General features: G+C 40.7%; 1 protein-coding gene across 2 annotated transcripts in view; it reads left to right on the top strand.

Annotated features, from left to right (window-relative positions):
* Positions 1 to 25,887, top strand: part of LOC143346682 (metabotropic glycine receptor) — a 144,565-nt gene that overhangs the window by 51,108 nt on the left and 67,570 nt on the right. For both annotated transcript variants that reach the window (XR_013080491.1, XM_076775018.1), the window contains exons 3-5: positions 5,374 to 5,497; positions 5,987 to 6,130; positions 23,860 to 24,060. Coding sequence is in view for 1 of the 2 variants with exons in the window: in XM_076775018.1 (XP_076631133.1) it covers positions 5,374 to 5,497; positions 5,987 to 6,130; positions 23,860 to 24,060 (469 nt within the window). In the remaining variant the exon portion in view is untranslated. The remainder of the gene's footprint in view (positions 1 to 5,373; positions 5,498 to 5,986; positions 6,131 to 23,859; positions 24,061 to 25,887) is intronic.

Below are 25,887 nucleotides of genomic sequence, written 5' to 3' on the forward strand. Positions count from 1 at the left end.
CTGAAGTTTCGTCAAACTGGGACTCCAATAGCATACGAAGAACGACAGATTCGTGCTTTCGTCGGTTTCATTTCTGAGTTTCTTTCCGCAAGTACAACTAACCGAACGAATTGTTTCGCCAAATAAAAAGAGAAAAGAACGGATTTGAATGTAATGCTTTACATTCCAAAAGCTCGAAAGAAATAGTTTATAAGATCATTCTATATAACACTTCGGGAATCTGATTGAAAAGATATAGATCGCTACAGTGTGGAGTAATACACAGGGTGGGGCAATAACTATTAGCACCTCAGATATTTCGGAAACTATAAGTATTATCGCCCTTCTCTACTTTCTATGACCTTCAATGACCTCGTGTAATAGGTCGTTGAACTCGTTTTAAGATCCTCTATCATTATACGGAAACAAAAACATACCGATCTATTTAAAAAAATGGAGGCGACCTTCAAATGTTCGAAGTACCTCCACCTGCAAAAAAAACAATTTTATTTCAGCAAATATTTCTGTGAAACTTATAGTTTCCGAGATATCTGAGGTGCTAATAGTTACTGCCTCAACCTGTATAATAATAACTCATAACATTTATCGATTAATTTAAAATTTTCGCGCCAGCGACACTCGAGATTCTTTCTCGTTTATGTAACGAGACAGGGAACTTTTCCATTTATCATATCTTGCAATTTACTCGAACGTCACTGTCTGCTAACGGAGAACTTAACTCTGCATCTTTCAAGCTTTATCTTCTTTCCTTCGACCCATCCCCCCTCCCCCCTCCCCGCATCTTCGGATCTCGCGGTGAATATTTTACTGTCGTCCGCGTTGCAAATACATAATTCCTTTCGTTGTAATCGTTTTCTCCGGGTGGCGTTTCGCGAATAAGGCGAGATTACCGTTTCCGTCACGACCTCGACGGAATAAATCCCTCCCGTTAAATCGCAATGGCACGCTCGGTTATTAAGCGAATGGTTATTGAATCTCGAAAAAGAAGCACGCCAGGTATTTCGACGCCGCTGTTGTTGAAACTGCGTGGATTTATTCCCTTCCGAACCAGACACAGGGTCGTCGAGAGCTCCGCGAAACGTCGCGATCGATCGTTAAATAAATATTTAAGAAGGTTTACTCGCGTCTCGGCTGACAAATCGATTTTACCTCGCGTTCCATCGCGAGACTTAAAGTTTAAAAGGCATATTCTTTTAATAGGATCTTGGATAAAAAATTCTTCGGAAGTTTTTCGCGATCGCGACACTCTCCTATCAGGTCGAAACGTAAAGACACGAAAGTCCATTAAGGTCGCGTTTTTACTTTCGGTTCGATCCACCTGGAAAAGAATCGAGGCCTCCGGTGGTGCACAAAAGAGCAATCTATTTCCTTGAGCGTCCATTAGCAGCGGTACCAGACCTTTCTCAGGCCTTCCAGCAATGTTCAAGCCTTCTTCTAATGAAATTGCTTTAACATTAACGCCGAACGATCTCCTCTAATAGCACGGCGAGAGTGCATCCGCCGTTTCCTCGAAATTGTCCCGCGTTTCGCGCGGACTGTATTATCATCGCCAATCCCGGATAATTGTTCGTGATTTAAAACGCACGCGCGGGCTCGTCGATCCTATTGTTTTGCTAGCAAGATTCCCGGAGGTCGATGCAATTTCGATAATTGGCACGGCCGGAGTTTTGTCGTTGCGTCGCGTTCGACGAAACGAATCGCGCAGCCAAGCTGGCCCCTCACAATGATGTTCAGGACTATGAAATTGAACGGATCGCCCTCGACGGGATTGCCCGGAATAAACGAATCGGAATTGGCTATTGTTTCCGACCGGCGTAGGGACACGGGCCGATATTTGTACAAAGAAATTGTCGCGCTTGATGCTAAACAAATACAATCGCGTTGTTCTCGATAAGACTGTCCGTTGGAGGGTCACAATTACCCTTAGTACGCACTGTACACACCTGCTCAAATAGAGTACTTGTTTAGCTGAACGGGAACTACGCACCGTCTGCAGATCGATTTACTTCCCTTTGTAAGATGCATTGTGCATGTCGCTAATGACGAGACACAGCATAGAGTGGTAGCATGTCGCAGGCGAGCCTAAACTTGACAATGATGGAAGCATTGTACATTTAAGGACACTGGTAACAAAGGGAGAATCTAAATTAATAATCGTAGCAGCTAGCAGTGACAGCGACTGCAGACTCGCTGCCGACTAGCGTGACGATAATGGAAGAAGAGCACAAAGGCTGAGAGATTTCCGACTATCGGAGCTGGCGATGGCGATAGACGTAAAAATAAAAGTAAAGACGACACCAGTCACCGTAGGAATAATAGAAAGGGAAATAATGACTGTAGCAAAAAATGTCTTTACCATCGTGGAACTGGTTTAGGCGATAGGTATAGTCATTGAAATAGTAACTCCAGCAAGACAGTAGGAATTTTAAAAGCTATTCCAAGCGACGCGAGCAAAGTTTATTCGAGTGTTTATAAACCGCGTTCCGAACAAGGGGCGTCTTATTGGTCCCATCATACTTCGAAATCGGCTTTCAGACGCTGCTTACCTCAATTTTATAGCGAATACATTACCCCAGTTCTTAGAGGGTCTCTCCTCGAAAGATTATCGACGCGGTACATGCACGTAGAGTCTGTGCGTAATTCGAGAAAACGCTTAACCCCCGTGACGTACGATTTAATTCCAAATAATTGCAAGGAATGCATAATATTTGATTTTATTTAAATTCGCTCGTGCAAGGAATAGCTACGAAGAAGAATAGATTTGTTTAACGAATACCTCGCGAATAGTAAAAATGTGTTGATTTTAATATATAAGCACAGACGAGGTATATGAGTAAACTTTCACCTTATGGACTTTCGTGGCCCAATCTGACTGCTATATGTACAGACTTCAAAATTTGGTGATTTTAGTATTGATGAGCAGTAAACTAAAGTCTGTGGGTAAATACATGTGAGTTGACTATGGAAAGGATTAAAAAACGCAATTTTCAAACGACCATAATTCCTATAATAGTGAATGTATTACATTGAACTTTATTTCTAAAGTAGAGATCATGAATACCTATAAAAAAGTATCAGAGAACATTTCCGTAGGCAGTCATACAAATTTATTAAAAATCAAAAACGAATTTTTAAGAAAAATCGACAGGGGGTAGGTGCCTCAATTTTTCGACTAAAAAAAAAATTTCAAATCGTTCTGAAAAAATTATTTTTAGTTGTGGGGGTCAATTATAATCATTTTTGGTGAATACGTATACCCCTGAAATCTTACGCATTTTCGAGAAAAAAAATCAGGAAAGTGGGCGAATTTTTCGGCGAAATTAAAGAATTTCAAATCGTCCTAAAAAAATTATATGCGGTTGCGGGGGTCGATTTTAATCATTTTTGGTGAATACACATACCCCCGAAATTCTACACACTTTCGAGAGAAAAATTTCTAATCGAAAATATAATGCGTGGCCTGGAATGTTTCTGTAATTTCACTTTCTGTCTCACTTCCTCTTGTGTTCATTTGTGTAACTCGTTGGTGATGCTGCGAGTGAAATGAAAATTGTATTGGAATCCCAGAAAAATGGGCCAAGAAAATACATTGGATGTGAGGTCTACTCGTATACCTAGTCTGTGATATAAGACTCGATGACAAGTGTATTGTCATTGTTCGTCAAAGATGAATTGCATGCGATAGACTAGTTGCACGTCTCTTTTACGGGAATATTTTTAAGTACCGGCAACGCAGGATCAATAATAGAAATAATAACAGAGTGCCCCCGGCATTAGCATAACGATCCACGACATCGTAATTACCGCCTCTCTTCTTGCAATTTTGATTTCACGAAGATATGCTCGAAGCGAGACTCCGATTTCGCAACGGGTGGAACGCACGCGAGCCGCTCTAATTGCTTTTTGATTACGCAGTCGTTGACCACTCGGGTCGGAGCGGTTGCTCCGGACGACAGAGATTCCGCGGCAAGTGTTCGTAACTCGGATTTATGCAAACAGCGAGGCAATATTGTACCACAAGTGGCCAAGAAGCGATCGACTCTTCGGTCCCGTTGCCGCGAAGTATCTCCGAGCATTGTCTAAGAACAGTACTCCCAAGTGTTCGAGTTTGCCCAAATGTCAAAGAGAACTTCAAAGTCTCTTCGTCTAACCCAACGCGGTCGAGTTGAAATCTTGTGCATCGTGGTTGCTTGGAACCGTCTGATCTCGTCGTGACATCGTCTCGACGTACGAAAGCATTCAGTTTCGGAAGGGACGGTAACTGGGCTTTATCGCATAATAAATTGATGGGTCGATCGATAGCTTTACACGTGGTGCACTTGGACGTTTGACACCGGCCCCCATTATGCTCACCACGGTCACGAATTTCGTTACGCAGACAACCGTTGGCCCGCGGGTGTATGAATTTCAGCCAATTACGCGCTACCTCGCTCGATCGGCCGGGAACAACACGAGAACTTTGATCTTGTTGTTCCCGGCGTTCGTTCCGATGCTGGTTGGCCTAATCGAAACTCGAAAAGACGATCATTAGTGGACGCTACATTGGAACGATGTTACCGGTGGTTGTTCCACGGATTACACGGTCGTTTAGATGCAATTCCTATCGATGTCTTCGGATACCAGCTGACACTGTCACATTATCTTAAGTATCTCGTTCTTGGGATATCTCACGGTTCCATTTCACCGTATCAGTTTTATTTTAAGCGATTAGACCGAACGGAACAAACGAGTCCGATTTGTGGCGCGTAGAATTCGCAAAGATTCTAACTATTTCAGTGTATTGGAACTCTACAATTTGATCACCATCGCCATGAACATTGGACTTTGTTGTCACATTTATTTTCAAACATTCGAGTTCTATTAGCACCAAGAGTTATCACAAATTTTTCGCTCTTAACGTAAAATAGAAAACGAGTTAAATCGTTTTGACGAACAGAGATTTCGAAAAATGTCTAACGTCCACATCTTGGAGTAATCTTGACGATTGATTATCATAATTTATGAACGTACATTTGAATTTCTAGCACGATTGGTAATTTCAATATTGTGTCGTTAGTCACCGATGAATTTATCCATGAAATGATTTCATTGGTAGACAACGATTGATTGAATATCGAATAGTAATTAGCCTACTCGACTCAAAATGATACGTACCGCCGTGTATTGGATTCGTGTAATTGATTATGTTCGTTGTTACGAAATAGTTAATGGCCTTATTACTGTCCGACGTTTCACGAAACTATATCGACAAGTAATTTCGACGTCTCGCTGTCCAGATAACGAACGATAGTAAATTACATTTATTAATTAAACGGGATTATTATAAAATAGAGAATTATTTCGTTTAAGGAAGAAAACAATTGTTCGTTACAGGGGAACGAGCGGGATAGATATAGATCTACGCAGGCTGGACATAGATCAATGTCCTTTGCCGCCAGGATCCTCTCAGCTGAACATATTCGCAGCCAGCGACAAATGCAAGAAACGAACGACCGAGGTATAATTAAGTATTTCAACATATTTGTACATTAAGTTACGTTGGAGTAAACGAATGACGAGTTTAATGAGAAAGCTGATTAATTGATAGACGAGGAAACACGGAGATATAGTAGGTTGTAAATCAAATGCGTTTTCAACAGTAATTTCTCCTGAGATATTAACGTCGAATATTAATTAGCAGAAAAATAATTGCCTCTCGAAATTGGATTCGAGGATAATTAACACAAAATTTTTTTACTCTATGGCAAGTTTTAGCTATTAACAAGATTCTTTAATCGGTTTTTAAGCAGTGTTCGATAGGAGAATTGTGGTAATTAGAAAATTCCTGAAAAAAGTGACTTTTCCACATTCGTATTAAACCCGTAAAATCTCATTTGCAGAAAATCGTTTCACCAATTACGTAAAACTGAACTATTTTTAGCTTTCTCAGTTTCACTTGGACAGTCGATTCAACGTGTAAACGCGCGATTATCGGTTCTGGTTTCAGTGCATCGCCATTCCGGGACTCGGATTCCGTCGTGGCAGCTATCGTTGCATCTGCAAACGAGGATTTTATTACCCGGATACAAAATCTACCAGTCGATACTACAATGGCACCGTAATCGAGGAAGAATACGAAAAACTAATGATGGTACGTCTTTTTGCCTTTTCGGATCATTTCATCCTTATCGTGCAATTTCCACTTATCATTCGATACGATCATCTTACAAAATAGATCGTAACACTTTTCAATTCGAGCTTCAAATATTGAGAGTTAATTTTTGAAACGTTTCAATTCTTCGAACGTACTCCTTAAGTATAAGTCTCTATTAGAAGATGATTAGAAAACTAAAGGGATTGCGTGTCGGGATGGTATAAGATACTGAAAACTCGCCAAGTTCGTCTTATGGTCTTTATTGTTCAAGAGACTGTTGCTGAAAGTCGTAGCGAAGACTGATTTCCGTACAATTTTCTCACTACAAGTTCTTTTCGCATCGAGTTAATCAATTAGGTACTTCCTATTTTTATATCACCGCCTATTCCTTGCGCTCTTGGCGCGCTTTTTCGGGAAGACGATGTGTCACGGTGGGGGTGTACTTTTGCCGATGGAAGTTTAGCAAAATCTCTTGACCCGGCCTTGCAGCCCTTCGGAAATCCATGGTTTATGATATCTGCAATTCGCCACCGAGGCCGTCGGGAACTTTCGAAGAAAACATGCCTCGTTATAAATACAGAGAAAACGGCTTTCTAGCCGTTTGCACGCCAAATGTTTCTTTTGTAGCGCGAGCTAGTTGAAACCATGTCGTTCCATTAACAAAGATCCCTGACAACCTTGCAAATTTATAAAATTAGTCGAAAAGAAAATCAGCTCCTCGCGGATCCGCCGGTGACTGTTAACGTCGTGCCGTATCGTATCTCAGATTTTCCCCGTGCAGATTTAAAGATAGCTTCCGCGATAATTTGTCAACGTCAGACACCGCGAAGTAAAAATCTTGTAGAAATTACGGGGAGCGTGCCATTATTTCCAGGTCGCGGAATATTCATACGTATCCCTTTTCTTGCCAGGAGCCTGGAAAGCAACTTCACCATAAATCAATTTCGCGATAGTCAACGTCGAGCATGGTTAAACACCCCCGAATCGATGTCGAAAGTTCCACCGGTATCGCTCGGATTCAATGGCGTCGTTTAAACCTTCCTCGTTGCGGAACATTGAAAGGATATTTTTGGTCGTTTGCTGGCTGGCAAGTTTAACGTTGATCACGGTTCAATGGCGTACACTTTGTGCGAAGTTTCGGCCAGCTCGTAGAAATTAAATTTATAGCCACTGGCCAGCGTAATTGTAGTGGCCTACGTTGTAAGAGCATAGCAAATATTGGTGAAAGGAGGTGTATTAATTTTGTTATTTGACTTGTGTTCCATGCGTGGATAGCTTCGAGCAAAATTTCAATTATACGAAACGGAAGGAACCGCGACGGATCCGAAGAAAATTGTTTCGCCATTAAATCTAGAGATTACATATTAAATAGGTAAACGCGTGAATCGACTTTGGCTGAAATAACCTCGACAATGGGTATTCCGTGACTCTGGAAATACTGTTTTGAGCAGTCCATTTCGATGAGTACCTTTGTCGGATCAATTCGTGGAGCATTGGATTCGAAACGGTGGCTTCATTGACACGATTAATTCACAGGATTTACGAAGTAAACGACCGATGTAACTGGATCAAAGGGAATTGATGTCGTCGGAGAGATCAGAGCGCGGTTTCACGCAATATGACGTTCAGCTCAGGCCAAAATTGCAGCGGCTTGTTCCGATGGGCCCGCGCCCGTCGTTGATAAATGACTCGCTGAACATGCATTCGTACAAAAGGCGAGCATTACCGTTCGTCCTTGGCGGTAAATAATATTCCCGCGACAGCCGGTGAAGGATTAACCTTTCGATGGCTCGCCAAGCAAAATGGCAATCACGGTTCCGCGGGGGCGTCGGTTTTAGTATGCGGCACGCAACGACGAATGAAATCGCGCCGAAAAGTTCGTCGCTAATCCCCCCCTCCCGGAAGTCTTTGTTCGCTTGTATGCTAATTTCGTAGCGGGGCGGTAATTTTGTTTTCTTTTGTGCCAGGGCGAAAATGACATTACTCTGGATGGAGGGGGGAGGGATTCAGTTTGCGAACGCCCGAGAATTCTTGGACCGAGAGAGTTAAATCTAACTGCATTAATTCTCGTCACTTGGAGGGATACGGGTGATTATTTATCGTTTCAACCATAGCGCGGGCTGCCATTTCGAGGGATTAAAGTCCTTACGCAGAGAAACTCGGACACTTTTTGGAACGATAATCTGAACGCTAAAACGTTGGACACGTTCGCGGTCTTCTAAGGAAACAGAGCATACAGCTTTTGATTTTAAATAATTCGAACGAAACCTAGTCACTCATCGGAGAACTGAATCCGTCGACGAAAATTGATTCTATAAATTCGTGTCCCGACGAGTGTGTACCAGCAGATACAGACAATACATTCTGTGCGTGAGTATCGCACATCAAAATGTGAAATTAATGTTTGCTGATGCCGAACTGAACAAATTAATCTCTTCATCCTTTGAATTTCCGCGTGCGTACAAAGAGATATCGAATATGCGTTGCAAAATGTTGAATAAATTTTGCAACTAGAATAATTTCGAAGTTTTTTTTAAATATTTTAAGCTCCATTCGTAGGGAATTCGAACAATTGAAATGCGTTCATTGTCAGTGCACAAATGCTGGCAAAATCCGACTTTTGTGTTCGTGGAATGCTCGACGAAAATATCAAAGAGAATATTTAAACTTTGATAATTTTTTTGAAAATATTCCTTTTGAATATTATATGTAAAATGAGTTCAAGATGAAATCCAGAGCTAAACGACGGATAGACTGAAACAATTCAACGTTGATAACGTGCTTCTAAGCTGGGCTTGCTCAAACTTTTCGAAACGAATTCATCTTCCAAGCGGCGTTTCTCCTCGATGCTTTCTAAGAAATTCAGCTCGTAGGTGGGGGGCAGAAATTTATCAGGGACAAAGTTTAGGGCGTTTTCCGAATTTGTGCAACGTCTACGAGTTTGATGCTTTCGTCCTGTGTGCCGGCTCAGCAGGCGTTGCACGAGAGTCCTTCAGTTTTCAATGGAGTCGATCCATAAATTAAAGTTCCCTTTGTCGCTGCGTGTGGACTAATGGGCTTGCAATGCGTCGATTACCATTCAAAGCATTATGGCTGGACCATTCTACGGAGAAAGCTGACCTAACTCAAAGTTCTCAGGAAGTTATTCTTAGGAGGAAATATTTTAGATAAAACAATCTGATGCTAGTTTACCATATTTAAAAAATAGTATCATATATTTTTTAATGCACATATCGATGCAAAAGTGCTAACCATTTATTAGAATTTTAATACCGTAGCTAGTGGTGTCAAACAAAAATTATTCGCGCGACGTTTATCTTCTTCGGGTTGAAAAATGTCGGTCCTTCTTTCGCTTCCGTCGATGAAACGCGATAAGCCGTGGCGTAGAGGAAACAAGGCAGTCTTAATTCACTGGCTGAGAAGGTATCATGTTATCGCGGGGACGCGGGAACCTACTAAATTAAATTTTATCCCCATGGCTGTTAACACCAGCGCGCATTCACTTGCAGAGCCACGTAGACGGAGTAAAATTAATTTTACGCGGCGGTCTTCGATCCGTTTTTTCAACAAGTTTCATGTTTTATCGCAGACGGAGTAACAATGTAGGATCGCCATTGTTTCTCCGGTAGACCTGGTCGTTTTTACGAGAAAATCGCGGGACTTTTACCATTGCTTTTAATTTATTCTTTTAATTCTCCTCTAAGTTTTCATTTTGCGATACACGAAACTTTAATATCGTTTTAATTCTTTTCAACCCTTACAAACGGGTTATAGTTTTCGTTCGGTTGTTCGCGAGTAGATACATTGTAAATTTCACGCAACGCGCAACGTGGAACGATGACGAACACGACGGGTAGCGGCAGAAACATGTTCAAAGAGGAACTCTGCCCGCAACTCTAGTCACGATGTCTCATAATAAAGGGGATTCCTGGACCTCGACGCTAGGGAAACCGACGAAGCACGCGGTGATATCCGTCAGAACGTTGAAACAAAACAGATGTACGATTAAAGTTACGAGCACAATAGGAAAAACAAACACACGAGTTTGAGTTATCATCAACTTATGATCGACAGCCACTGTCAAGTTGACGCCAGGTAAGGTGTTCTTTAGAGTAAACGGTTTAATTGTTAGGTGGTAAACAAAGTGAGAACCGTGGGTCGAACGACGATTATAACGCGTGGGATATCGAGACCACAGAGTGATTAGGCGGCTTAATTGCGGTGCGTAGCAAGTATCGCGAAAACTGGTACCGATCTGAGCCAATCTGTGCAGATATAGAAATTTCATTCCAACGCTACGATAAATAAATACAAGAATTTTATTAAATTTTTGCTTTCTATTGGACTTATGAAAGTTATGAAAATTTCCCATGAATTTGTAAATTTGTTAATCTTCAATGGTATCCGTTACCTTTTATTATCGCACGAACGCGTTCTGTGCCTCAGAACGTCGGTGTCAATTATGGTTGTCTACGTGATTTCTGTTATAGTGGTTGCACGTTACAAATGTTTGAATAAAAGTCAACAATGACCGTCGCTGTCGATCGACACAGTGTAAATGGATTGTTTATTGACGCTGTTACGCGCGAGCCGTGAGCCACGGCAAAAATCCAAAATCCAAAATCCCTACAAACACGGTGAAACTGTGCAGTTATAAAACTGTTAACAAGTCGACAACCATATGATGATTAACAGGACTCTTCACCGAGGATATTTCAAACAGTGTTTTACGTGGTTTTACCGTTGATCAATGACTTAAAGTTCAGGAAGCCAGAACGAAAGGCTTTAAAAGTTTTCGGTGAAAACGTGAAGAACAATTAGAAACGGGGCTCTGTTGTTACGCTTACTCTTTGTTTCGATAAGACTACGATAAGCAGATTATGATTCTCCTCGCGTAATATGGAAAGTAACTTTCCATCGAAGGTCGGGTTGCTCGTGAAACAGCAAAGTATATAAGTCATAGATATCTTTCAATCAGCTTTGAGAAATAAATAAAGAAGAAGGTAATAATTTTATAAACCCGTAGGAACGCTACAGCGAAGGTGGAACTAATTATGACAGGGATTATTTAGATGTAAATTCTATTAGCCATGAATTTAAATCAATTTTTAGGCAGTGTAGTTTTCTCTTGTGTCTTAAGAAACAATTCGAAATTCGCAGCCATTAGCTCGGTGTTACTCACGAAGGAGAACTTTTCATCGTGGATACGAGGGTTGTTCGATAAGTCCTTAGAAAATCCAAGTGCTGGCGCTCGTAGCATCGAAAATTGCTTTTTTTTTAATAAGCATCATGACTCACTAGACAGCTGTCAAAGTCTCAATTATATCCACCACATGGTTCCATTTTTATTGTCGATTGAAGGAAGAAACTTCCTCTTGCATCAAAACAATGCAGTTTCAATGGCCAAAATCATGAAATTAAAGTTCGAATTATTACAACAGCCACTGTATTCACCGGATTTGGCCCCCAGTGACTCTTTTTATTTCCAAACTTAAAAAACGTCGAACGAGGTCACCGCCCAAACAGATGCCTATTTCGAGGACCTTTCGAAATCTTACTTTTTAGATGGCTTAAAAAAGTTGGAGAAACCCTTGGGAAAGTGTATAGAGCTAAAAGCAGATTATGTAGAAAAATAAAAAAAAAATCTACCTTCTGCAAGCAGCGAGGAAACTCTAGTTAAAAAAAAAACTACCGAAAAGAGTAATTGAAATAAGCAATAAAAATTTCGATGAACTTTCTCGAAACACTCAGTGCACGGTGTCCCTCATTCGCGTCGTGATTCGTTTTTCCATCAACTTCCGTTTAACCTACTTGTAACGTTCATCCCTGGTCCTACCCCGCACCCCTTTTCAAGCACTGGGTCTACCATCGGTTTTCAGCGTACGCGTACATTCGTAACTCGAAAACACTATTGGATCGATGGGGCTGTAATGGAAATTTCTACTCCGGTCAACGAGCTTTCCATTGAAAATAGTATTTCGCGGGCTTGCGCGATCTATAAATGAGAATCGCCACCTTCGCGGAACTAAAGCCCCTTTCGTTGAAATAGGATTTCTCTGGGCTACTGGTAAATAAACGAATGGCTGTCGTTGAGGTTCGAAAGTGAACATTCGGCTTTTGTGATCGTAATTACAGAGAACGCACCGTACGTTGCTTTCAGAGATGCAAGTGTCCGAGATTGGAATTGGATTCCGTTTAAATTGCAATCCCCGGAGGTCGAGTTATTCCTGAATGAGAAACACACAGGTTATCCTCGTACGCCCAATGATAAGGAACAAACTGACGGTTCGAAAAACCGTGATCGTCATTCGGTGCATTCGCTGAAAATCGTTACGTGGTAGTTACATCGACTCCAATTCTCGATTTGAACGAAACTCTATAGAAGTTGAATCGTCGAAGACCTGTTGAATTAATTTCAAACAAATCAGACCAATTTCCATTCTCAGCATATTATAGAAAATAATTTCTTTCGAAGTTCCACAAATATATTAAAAAACTAAAATCTAATTTCGCTACTACTTGTCGCGTTTATATTTACTTCGTTTAGAATATGTGGACAACGCTACATAAATGCGTGACACCTAAGATGTTTTAACCACTATGTAGCACCTAGTTATATTAAAGCCTTACAATACCAAACCGTCCCCGAACAACAACGAACAACTGGAGTTCTCGTGGAAGTGTTAGCATCTGTAACAGCGTAGTTCCTTTGGGAAACATTGTACGAGATCATGGCTCGAGTCCATAATGAAACACGAGACGAATATTCTACTGCTTCATTTACCACCTCGCTTCAATATCTAATCCTGGAAGATAAACATCTTGTCAACGAAACTACCTTTTATGTTAATAACTATAGCAGTGTTTCACCTTTGCATTGAATAACGAATGCAAAATAACGTATAGGATCGATTCGTCATAGTAAATTTCCGATCAATTTGCTTTGCCCACTCAAGGTTCGTACGGGACGATTGCGTAATTGTATCGGTTTGCATTGTGTTATGCAATAATTTGAAAGTGATAACTAAGCGGGATAATCGAGCTCCGTAGAACCTCGCATTACATTTGGCTCGTGGTTAGCGACCCATTTCATACGGGCCTGATTATCTATTGACACACATCGATGCACAGCGATGAGTTTCTCCCGAAATCGCTAATCACAGCGATACAACGCTCGTTTCGTATCCGATAAGTCGGCTGATCCCACATGGATCAGTCATCTCGGCCGCATACTCGTCGACTACGAAGAAACCTATTGTGCAAATATTTGCCGAGGTCGAAAGCTCTCCCAAACTTGCAACGTTGCAAAAGTTTTCGCTACATTAGTTCGGAACAGCTCAGATTCCAAGAAACTCTTAGAGAAATGAAAAACGATCGATTAAAATTGTAATATTGTCTAAAGTAAAATGAGAACCAAATACATCGTTCTTCTCTACGATCTCGGTAATTAAACATCGTAAGAGTTTTTCCGTCGAAGAATGCTGTCTCCGAATAACATCAGTAACAATAATTCGATCGATTAAAAAAAGGGACGCTAATTACCGAGAGCAGAAACTGTTACGCGATGAAACGATCCACGTAATAGCAAATTGTCTCGTTTACATAGCTCCACGGGGATCGTAATTAATTTCCAAGTAGCGTAACGACAGTAACAAAAAATTTACAGCGCGAAACGACAATTTTTACCGCGTCCCACGACCGAGCCGTGACGCAAAGTTTCCTGGCAGCCGGCCAACGTAACAAATATTACGTCTTCCACAGACTATTGGCACGGAGTACCGGAAGTCCAAAGGTCGAGTAGACTGACACTGGACCGGGGAACTCGAGCGATTCTTCGCTGGTCGCCGAGTTTAATCATCGCCTTTTCATTTTTCATCGTCGACGCGTGAAATTGTCTCGCGAGAGACCAATCTCGGCCGACCAGTTTTTCTCGACTACCCCGTACGCCACGCGACCGCTTTGCCTGTCTGTCTGTTCGTTCTTTCGCGCGGAACTGGATATCGACACGGACCACACTTTCCTCCACGTTGTCCTCCATATTGTCGTCGAGTATTGTGTATCTCCGTTAATCCGTTCGTATGCGTTATCAAAACGTCGCTGAAGGTGGGACACTATCGACCCATTCGATCTTTGTCATCGAGTGATTCATAGATCATTTATATCATCGATGTTGATGGTTTCATTGTCTCCGTTTGTCCCACAATAGATGATCTGTCTAGAGAAAGTAGAATAGAAACGCAGTCGTTTGTAGTCGGATGTAAGTAGTAAAATCAGTCACGAGTCGGATAAGTAGTACGAACAAAATTTATCCCGACAAGTAGTACGAAACATAAGGAGTCAGACGAATAGTGTAGTATACTTACTACTGAAAAATATAGTTTATTATTTCTGATCGGTTTTGAATCAAATTTAGGCTCCTCTCGGTATTAAAAACGTGATTTCTTTTTTCCGATTCTGTTGCTATCACGGTATACACCGATGGAAATGGCGAAGTGTAAAGTCAATAATACCCTCCCGAATTTCCAATAGTTTCAAATATAACGTCAGAGCAGCGAAGATTTGGTGTTTGCTTTCACTCTCTTAAAGCTGAGTTACCGCGACTAAAACACAAACACGCGTCTCAACTTTTGGCTCCTCCACGAACCTGCGTAGTTCTATCAAAATCAACGTGTTCTCTCGTTAAGTAAATACACGGTGAACATAATTTCTCGTCGATCCTCCCGAAAAGAGAACCTTTGTTTCCGTAACAATATAACTGTACTTGCAAAACAATATTCAACATAAACGATGATCGATTATTGGCAATTCTACCGTCGAGTCTGAAACGAAATGTTGCACCGATACGCCATACTAAACGCTTCGAAATCGTAAATATTTAGCAACATAATACAAGCATGGAATAGCAGTAATAATTGTAATGATTCGTTTAACGGTCACTTGTACAAGAGAAAGAAATAAACGTAGGATTAGTTTCGAGTGTGAGTAGTTCAAACGGTGCTTATCTTATGGCTGAGTAAATGATTATTGGCTATAAACACGAGTCCGTTTTAACTTGTAAATTGTTGTTTGCAAAGCACCGAGCCCTTTCATCGCGTGCTTGATATTTTATATCGCATTAAATGTGTTACGAGGCTCGACGATAAAATTACGAGAGTAATTTTGTTTCAGTTTTTATTAGCAACTATGTGAACAAGTTACGTCCGCTCGTCGCGTGGCTGAATCCTCTCTCTATTTACATGCAAATGGCAAACATTGTCAGTTGTTTTTAGTCATTTTGCAAATCGGTTCGCGTTTACGTGTTTGTATAACCTGTTACGCGAGAAGTGGAACGCGGTTCAAAGGAAAAAAATTCCAATAAAATTTTCGACGACACATAGATTTCCATATTGTAAATAATATTTGTGGATCGAACTAAGAGTCCATCACACGTACAAATTTTTCTGGCTCATTATCGATGTTCATTGATGTCCAACTTTATAATTACCAAGTAATTACGTTCAATATTTGATCGGAGAACGTCGCGCGTGTTTCAAAATTTCGATACCAACGGCGACAATGATTGACGTTTCGTGGTTATTCGAGTTTTCATTCAATTTATACGAACGTAACTGTCCCGCGAGGCTGGATGTAACATACGAAAACATTCGACAAACTGACCACGTAAAAATTGATTTTCAGTGTTAATTTGCAAGTTTTGCGAGCCTTAAAAAAATATATTGTAACTTTTGATAAAATTCTGCTTTTGCCAATAGCAAAATCAATATTTACTTCATTTGCAAACAGCAGTTTGAAAAACATTGACCTAAGCGATTGCCTTGCTGCGTGGTTTCATCCCTACCACTCATTCCTCCTCGAGTCACCACTTCGGGGATTTTATTGCACTTGTTGAGCTATACACATAACTGTATAAAGTACCTCAAGCTGCTTTTCTCGGGAAGCCAACGATGATAACTTCCCTTTTTCGTTTAAAATTAAACGGTCCAGGGAGGCTAATCTTTTCGCGCGAAACAAATTATTTTGGGACAACTGTTACGAGAACGAAGGGAATTATTAGATAAGAATTTTGTCCATCTCTGATGTGCTTTCGGCAATAAACCACACGAGGAAGATTTATAGTCATCTCATTCCTTATTCTACCCAACGACCTGATAAGCACGCAAGCCTCAAGGGTCAGAAGATAAAGGAGCTCCCTCCAGCGACGCTCCGTCTCCTCGTCATATAACTCTGTCAACTTCGCCCGATATTTAAATAAAATTTAAACCGTGTACAGGTTCGGAAAATGTGAAACAGTTCGATTTTTTAACTGGACAGAGTAAATCTCTGCGGATGCGCGAGAATAATATTTCGCGCGGATAGAACGATTAGGGTTCCCCCGGAAAAATATACGTGGATGCAGCTGTCGTGCATACTACTTTATCCTGGAGGGACGTGGAATTTGTATCGGTTCAAGATTGACGAGATTGAAGCGTATATCCAGCTCGTCGAGAAACGGAGGATCATCGATATTGCTAGCTGGCTGTCCGTCTTCTCTGACAGCGTGTCATTTCTGATTAGACGAGACATTCGGGCGAAGTTCAACGCAAACTAACATGCGGGCTATGCTTGCGCTGATTGGTTCCTGATTAGTACTCGGTCGTCGATCCTGACGAGATCGGGAACCACGGGCTGAAGTGCAATTTGCGTGAAACTCGATTTTCAATGTGTGAAAACCTGTTATCCACGAACGACTAGAGCCGCGTATTAGCTGCCAAAGAGTTTCCAAAGCCGATTATAGACCAATAAATCGTATTTTCAACCGGGCAAAGTATTTTCATTTACATTTGCTGCGAGAACTGACGACGCCAAACGCGATCGAAAGATGATTTCTTAGTAGAAAGACGCTCGACTGGAATTGTTTGAACAATTTTACGTTAAATATTATAATGTTCTGGTTTGTTTCTATTTTGGTAAATTGTATGAAGTATATACACGAGAGTTTGCGAGCTGATAATTTTTTGGACCGTGTCACTTAGGCGAGAAAACGACCGAAGGGAGCAAAGGAACGGGAGTGGAATAAATCTTTGAAAGGATGGTTGGAACAACGGAGCAACCCGCAAAAAGAACGAGCAGATAAAAACGGAAGCAGAACAACGAACGGCAAGAACAAAACAGAAGCCGCGGAAGCGGGGTGATTTATGGTGCTGCGATCGACGTCTCAAAAAGCGTCGAGCTTCCGGTGGAGCGGTGGACGGAAGAAACGAATAGGGGAACGATTACGGAAACGGCTCGTTAGACGCCCAGGCGAAACGGAAACGGAAGGGCCGTTTTCTAAATTCCCGTTCGCCCGCGGGATCGACCGGCGAGACTCTTCCGGTGATCGATGAAACCTGGTGCAATTAGGCAGTGGGACAGCACGGAACCACCGCGAACCGCAGGCAAGAAACCGACCATGGTAAAGTGAAATAAACTGGTCAACGATGGGGGCCAATGAGCGTCGCGTGTAGCATCGAAACAACTCCGTTTCGCTATCGACCGCTTGAAATTTTGTTATCCTTTCGTTCCTTAGAAATCGCAATATGGGTTGACTGTCCGAACGGAAGTCGAGAGCGAAGAGGAAAATTAAACCAATACTTTTCCAGAAAATGATTTATTTTTATAGTTACGTAGGATTGCAAACGATGATGTCTATCTAGATAATGGAGTCTCTTTCGTAAGAGACACGCTTCGAAACTCTTTGCGTAAGTTTAATTTTACATAACTCGGGAATGGTTAACAAAATATTGCTATTATGCTGAGCGTATCTAGCAGCTGAGACTCGCTGTAACGCCATTCAGTGCGAAGTTAGAAAACAATGCTGCAAAATTTGCACTCTATTATATTGGTGTTTTACTACGCGTTGCAAAGTGCAATTACATTTTTTGTTCGAGCTCGAGTATGCGTGGCCGGGATTGAAATGAAATATGATGGAATGATCGTGATTTCGTGGAAAGCTTTACTCAACAACGAGTGGACTGTATATAATGTGTTACTAGAGGGACTGTTTCTTCCGTCCAATTTACAAATTCGATTCTTCATGTCCAAACAGTTGTCGCGTGTCTTCGATGAGGTGGTTACTCAACCAAAAGACAAGTTAAGAGTGTTCGTTGTGATTGGCCAGCGGAATATGCGTAGTTTGTTTCCCCGAATACTTTTTTTTTAGATCAAACTTACTCAACCCCTGAAAGCCACTCTGGGGGTGTATAACGTATAAAGTTGTCAACAACTCGGTAGGAGATGCCCCAATTTGCGTTTTTATACTCGTAACTTTATGAGTTTTTCAAATTTTAAAATGTACTTTTAATTACGTGTTTTAAAAATGTTTAATTTGAACCGGGGAAAGGAGCATCCCCTTTCGGAATTAAATGCAACATTTCCTGATAAAGTTAAATTTGTTCAGCTCTGGGAGTTGTTTCGAAATTCTAGTCTAGAATGAAAGTTTTGCCACACGTTTTCAGTTATTTGGCGAAGTTTAAGGCCCGGCAATCGAAAGGATCGGGCGAACCTTTCGCCGTTTGTCCCGTTGCGGGAAACTCTTCCACCTCTTATTACCTCCATCAGGCAGCTCTGATGTTCAGAGCGCGACAGAATTCGATGAAAGTAGCTACGGAACCGAGAGAGGCTCTGCTCTCGTTCCTGGAGCCTCTTCCCCTAATCGATTCTCCCTGTCACCTATTTCCTGAGTTGCCCAAGCCGATTCTTTCATTTGCCAAACCATAGATTGGACCACAACCTGTTATCTGCACTTGGGCTCGATTCGTTGCAGGCAACGATAACATAAATACGATCGAAATCAAATTCTTCACGAGTTCTCCCTCTCTCTCTATACCTTGACGTGTAAATATTTTTTAAATGTCAAATAAAACGTTAAAAAGAAAGTTTGTTAGGACACGCGCTACGGGAAGTACATAAATTTAAGTTTTTATTAGAGGAAGGCTCGTTCCAAGCGCGATAATGATCATTGGCTGTAGACCACCAAACGGAAGCACGTCGAAATTCAATTATTCTTGCCCTGTTTCGCTCGCTCTCAGCGTTCGTTGTTGTTCACTTTCTTCGTCGAGGTTGTGTTCGCATAGTTTACAGTTACGCGTGGGAAGACATTATTTTTTATTTTTATTTCCATCCCATTTTTCCGATCTAATCTCCCTTAAGTATAATGCGTTTAGTTTAACGATACTGTGACGCCGTGATGCCATTTTTATAACATGACCACCATTGTTACCTACCTCCGGCTGAGGTTATGAAAAGGTCAGGATTTCGAAGAGCCTCATTTTTACTTCTACTCGAAGCAATTCAAAGTTTATCAAAGTAAACAATCCTCGCTTTATAAAGTCAAACTATATTTCCTTTGCTTTGTACTTATAACTGAAATGAAAACTCTTTAAAAAAAATAGAATCTACCGTTAAAATTTCACGTATATCTGATGGACTGAAAGAGTTGACTTTCGTTTACACCATATGAAAGGGTTAGGATTTCAAATTTTTACTTCCAGACAAAGTATATTTTCTGTGCTTTGTACTTATAATTGAAATGAAAACTCTTTAAAAAAATAGAATCTACCGTTAAAATTTCACGTATATCTGATGGACTGAAAGAGTTGACTTTCGTTTACAGCATATGAGAGGGTTAGGATTTCAAATTTTTACTTCCAGGCAAAGTATATTTTCTGTGCTTTGTACTTATAATTGAAGTGAATACTCTTTAGAAAAAAATAGAATCCACGATTAAAATTGCACGCATGTATCCTCGATAGAGCGAGAGATTCGACTTCCGTTTCTCGGTGATTCGATCGTGCTTCGTGATCGCGGTGGTCTGATCCTTAACGATCATTGTGGGAGCTAACAATTTCGCTTTGGGCAGTCCCGGGGAGATCAAAACGGTCCATTGCCGGATTAGAATGTACCCCGGCTCGTAAATAAAGGGTCTGATTTTTCCCTGGACGAGACGGACCCGGAGCGTTTATTCGCGACACATGGAAACGGAGGACTATGGCTGGGCGTGGTTGCTCGCCTCTAATATCCTAAACCATAACGCCGGCGGCCGTGATTTGTGAGAACGATAAATCCGCTCGGAACTTAAGTCCGATCGTGAATACGATTTACGACGTCGTGATTTGTAGGCGCCTGGATTTCCCAGGACGCGATGATACGACGCTCGGATAAGTTGTCGTTGCATCGTTGGCCAGTTATGGGGGTGAACTCGTTTCGTTTCGTGGCGATGTACGGTTCCCCGGAGTCTATTTCGACGCTGGACGTTAATGAGCCGACAAGCAAACTGAATTACGACAAGGAACGGGATCAACGGCATCGAAACCTGATAGATGTTCGAGGATTATGCGATTACTCTCCGGAAGCGATGGCATTAGCCGACCCTCAGAGAACGAGAGCGGAGAAGTAGAGGACTTTAACGATTTCCAGTCGTACTAAAGTTCTTTTCTTAAAATGGCTTGGGGTCACTGGCGACCCTACAATCGATAGTGCATCCAGTTTTATAATGATATATCGAATTTTGTCTATTTTAGAATAAACGAGTGTATATAGTTACCGAAGGGAAATTTCGAGAAAATAAATATTGTTCGGATGCTCATATCTACCAAATTTCTTGATTTAATGAAACGAAACTTGACCCGTGCGAACTTCAACCAGATTCTCCGCCGTTTGATGAAGAGTTTTGTAAATTTTTCATCGTCGCGAATAAACACTCGATCTCAGGAACACGTTAATTTGAAATTACTTAAGCAACCAAAAAAGAAAGTTTGAAAATAAAATTACGCCGCAACGAAGGGTGTTGCAAAATAAATCAATAGCCCAGATATTACGTTTCTATGAGCAACGAGAAAATATAAAATACTATACAGGGTGTTCGGCCACTCCTGGGAAAAATTTTAATAGGAGATTCTAGAGGCCAAAATAAGACGAAAATCAAAAATACCAATTTGTTGATGGTGGCTTCGTTAAGAAGTTATTAACGTTTAAAGTTCCGTCAGTACTGAATTTTTTTTTCGAAAGTGGATAAGATTTCGGGGGTATGTCTGTTCACCAAAAATGATTGTAATTGACCCCTGCAACTGAAAATATTTTTTCCAAAACGATTTGAAATTTTTTAATTTCACCGAAAAATTTCAACATCTACTTGAATTTTTTTCTCGAAACTGAGTAGGATTTTGGGGGTATGTCTATTGACTTAAAAGTATTATAATTGGTCCCTGCAATCAAAAATAATTTTTTTAGAACGATTTAAAATTTTTTAATTTTGTTGAAAAATTTCACACCTTCTCGAATTTTTTTCTCCACACTGGGTAGGATTTCCGGGGTATATTTATTCATAAAAAATGATTATAATCGACCCTTGCAATCGGAAATAATTTTTTTAGAACGATTTGAAAAATTTTTTAATTTAATTGTTAATAACTTTTTAACGAATTGGTATTCTTGATTTTCGTCTTATTTTGGCCTCTAGAATCTCCCATTAAAATTTTTCCCAGGGGTGGCCGAACACCCTGTATATGATAATGGTCAAACACAGGTTTTATACGCACAGTTGCCAAATGGATATCGAAGTATAAATTTCAAACAAATTTTATTGCCTCTTGCTCGGCGTGAAATAATATTTATTCGGTCGGTAACTCGCGAATATAACGCAAAATAAACCTGAAACCAAAAGTAAATTTATGTTTCGATTCGGGGGTTGAATGGACCCGCGACATAAATCACGCGTCCCCGCGATCTGTCAGTGGCTAGTAACTGGGGATCGAGTTGCTACGTATCATAGGTTTGATTGGTTAGAGCAGGCTTATGCCCGATATTGCATTACGGGAAGAACGAAGATATTGTCCCGATGGATTTAGCTGAGTGCGGAAAGTTTCCATGCTTTTTGGTAAGAGAAGCTCGTGGATCAGCGCGGCACTTGCCCCCGAAACGTCGAACGAAGCCAGTAAAGCGAGCCATTTTTTCCTTTCCGAGCCACAAAGGAAGGAAAGTATCCGTAACCAAGAAAAATTGTGCAAAAATTGTTTCGCGAAAATACGTTGTAAGGCCGCGGGAGACTAACGGAGGATTAAATAAACGAACAAAAGTATGACTGGTATTAATGGAACGTAAATGCCACGATATGGGATTTAATTTGTACAAATATTTAGAACGAAGACAATTTTTAAAAGACGATAAAACACGGTTTCCGTCGAGCACAGAGTCGAGTGACGGTGCAAAACGAAGGTTGCAACTGACATGATTTACGATAGGAGCAATGACCTTGACAGACTTTTAAACTGCTCCTTTCAGTATACGAAAATATAGAAAATTCGACGCTTCGTATGTATCAATTTAATAATATTCGCACATAGGAACCGAGAGCTTTGATCTACCGTTCTGAAAATGTAGGTTAAATTCGAAGGAGGACAGATTGAGTGGTTCTCTTGTCAGGTGCGTGAGAACGGGAACGGGAAAGGGAAATCGTATTCCGGCGAGTCGAGTGTTCCCCGCAGTTCTGTGCTCTCCGTCTTTAAAATATAACATTAAGGTAATGGGAACACGAAACGAAGAGACGGGAGATAAAGCCTCACGCGACATGACGTGGATAGCCCTGAACGGTGACCCTGTTCGAGGCCAATTGATATTGCCACGACGTAACCACTGGCAAAGAAGACAAAATACGCGCTGACTCAGCTTTCGCTATTGAATTGCGATCAAATGACGATCGTGGGATAGGTCTGAGGATGCGTGAAACTGGTAAAAATAAAACGGAAAAGGAAACGCTCGCTTCGAACGACTTTCTTTCCTAGCAAAGCTGTGGTTGAATTAAGGCGGGGAAACCACTGTGACGGCTGGAAATAAAGCCAATTTTCAAGAATTTCTTGGGCGTAACTATGAAACTCTTTCTGATAAATGTTTATTGTTTTCGAAAGTACATTTCTTGAACTATTTCTTGTAAAAATTACGTATAAAAATATTAATGATTATAGCCATAGTAGGAATCAGCATGAGAGGCCTCTAATCATTTTTGGTGAATTCACATAGTCCCAAAATCCTACGTACTTTTGAGAAAAAAATTCGAATAGGTGGGCAAATTTTTCGGCGAAATTGAAAAGTTTCAAATAACTCTGGAAAAATTATTTTTGGTCGCGGGGGTCAATTACAATCATTTTTTGTAAATATACATACCCCCGAAATCGTATGCACATTCGAGAAAACAATTCGAGTAGGTGGGCAAATTTTTCGGGGAAATTGAAAATTTTCAAATCGTTCTGGAAAAATTATCTGCGGTTGTGGGGGTCAATTAAAATCATTTTTGGTCATTACACATACCACCGAAATCTTACGCATTTTCGAGAAAAAAATTCCTAACCGAAAATATGTCTGACCACACGTTGATATGTTTCACTGAAATTTCATGCGTATGTTTGAAACGTCATAACTCATGAACGGATTGGAGGATTTTAATGTTTCAAAGTGCAAACAACGCGTATTTTGACGAAGAGTATGTAGAAATTCTAAGAATACTCGAAAAGTTGTTTCTTAGCCTTGATTTTCGTCTTATTTTGGCCTCTAGAATCTCTCATTAAAATTTTTCTCAGGGTTGGTCGAACATTCTGTATAAAGGAAGGCACGTTGGTAATTTCTGGTACTCGTCTTTAATATTTTAAGGTGCAAGAATTTGTAAAGCGTACACTCTAGCTTTGTTTCTAATCTCGTTTATTTCGTGTGTCCGACAGGGCGTGGAAAGCCAGTACGACGTTGATGGCGTCTTCGAGTGTCTTCCCTGCGCCGAGGGTTGCGAGTTCTGCGAGGACGATTCGCCATGCGTGGTGTCCTTGAACTGGCTGATGAGGACAGCCATTCTGATCCTGGAGTGCTGTGTCATTGCCTGTTTGCCGGCTGTCGCTTTGTTCACTTGGAAGTACGGGAACGTGAAGGTAAGTGGACGAAAGTTCTGTAATGCTTCGGATCTTTGTATCCCTTCCATAGTTAATCCTTCTTACAACTAGATGGAACTTCTGAATCCTTCGCTTATAAACGGGCGGGGTCTTAAGTCTGTCCACCAGAAATTTCTCTGCTATCTACTTGATAGACGAAACGAGATGGAACCCGAAAGGGTCCTCGTCGCAATCTGGACCATAATCCACTCGTGGTATCAAAGCATTCAGAATTAATTTAATTTAATTCAGTCTTCCATTATCTATTTTAACAAATTTTATTCAATTTTCTTCGTTTACATTAGTTTACAGGAGAAATAGCGACTGTAACGCATCCAAAGATAATACGTGGTATTCCAAAATTGAAGTTCGAATTTCAAATATTTTTGTCTCTCGGTATTGATAATCCTCCACGCCGATTTTAATTCCCATAGGCATCAGAATATGTAGCAATTAGGTATTGTCATCATTGACAGTACATGGAGCCATATCTGCAATAATTGGACGACCTTTACGCTGCGTGAGAACGCTTTCGGAGATATCTTTCACGCGAGGGAGTTGTAAATTTACTGTTTTGATAATACGCGTGCTGTTTTAATTCCTTAATGAAAAGGCGTTCGCTGCTCCTGCAATTCTAGCTCCATGAACGTAAATAATTTTCTAGAAATATTTTCCCCGCGAGAATGGCCATGTTCGATAGATCGATATTCCCCTTCTCCGTGCACCCTTAGTTTCCTCAGGAGCGAGAGAGTCCTTCGGCTAATAAATAACGAAACACTTTTGAACTTGGTTATCGCTCGTCATGAATAGTCACCTGTGAAGTTGAAACCTTTTCGACGAGCAAGTGCAATCTATCTGCGAAACGACACGGAGGATGAACGATACACATCGCGATATTATCGGCGTTGGTTCGATTCAAAGTGTGTTTGCTCGATTCCGCGGGCGTGATCGTGTTACAGCTTCAAACACAATTGCATAAAGGGACCGACTCGAGGTACGTCCGACTGAATGGAGCGACGTAATGCCAGGCTATTCCCCGTCGACGAAAAACGGGAAGTGGTACTTTGGGATCTTCGGTTCGAAGAGCTGGCCTCGACACTGCGCGGGGAACTCTTTCCATGACGCGAAACGAGTGCTCTTGTTGCTAGATCCGATCGAATCGGTTTCCGGTTTTCTTTGTCCGTCTCTAGCCGCGCACAATGGCATTTTCTGGATACATCGTTGCACCGTAAAGGAATCGAGTCTTCGTGAAATTGCGTTCTATTAATTCACGTTCGTCGTTTTAATCACGTACGTTGTTTATTAGGGTTTGCTAATAGTACAATGATCTTTCGTTAATCCTTTCATTTCCATTGTGATTGTATTACGTGTATACATTAAATAAGATAATTATTCTCGTCTAGATTTTCATATTTCTGAATATGCACATTTGAAATAAAAGACGGTCTACATCTACGGTGGATGTAGAAAGTATTTTTCCAGTAATTAAATTCAACAAAAACTTTATAAAACTTTGTTTATTATAAAAAATGTAAATAAAGAAATGTATACGTATTATTAAAAATTTCAAGAACAAATTTCATTAAAAATAAATTGTTTATTTATATTTTCTACAAAAGTATTAACAGAAATCCACGTGTTTGAATCCGACCATATGCCTCTGACCATCCTCGACAATATATATATAAAATTAACAGTCTTTGTTATAAAATTAGAACTGTACGAATAGTTATTACTCGTCTATTTTCGACCATATTCAAGACTTTTGCTAATATTTTCATAGAAAATATAAATAAACAATTTATTCTTGAGATTTCTAAGAATATG

This window comes from Colletes latitarsis, chromosome 10 (assembly GCF_051014445.1).
Source record: "Colletes latitarsis isolate SP2378_abdomen chromosome 10, iyColLati1, whole genome shotgun sequence".
NCBI classification, from domain to species: Eukaryota; Metazoa; Arthropoda; class Insecta; order Hymenoptera; family Colletidae; genus Colletes; species Colletes latitarsis.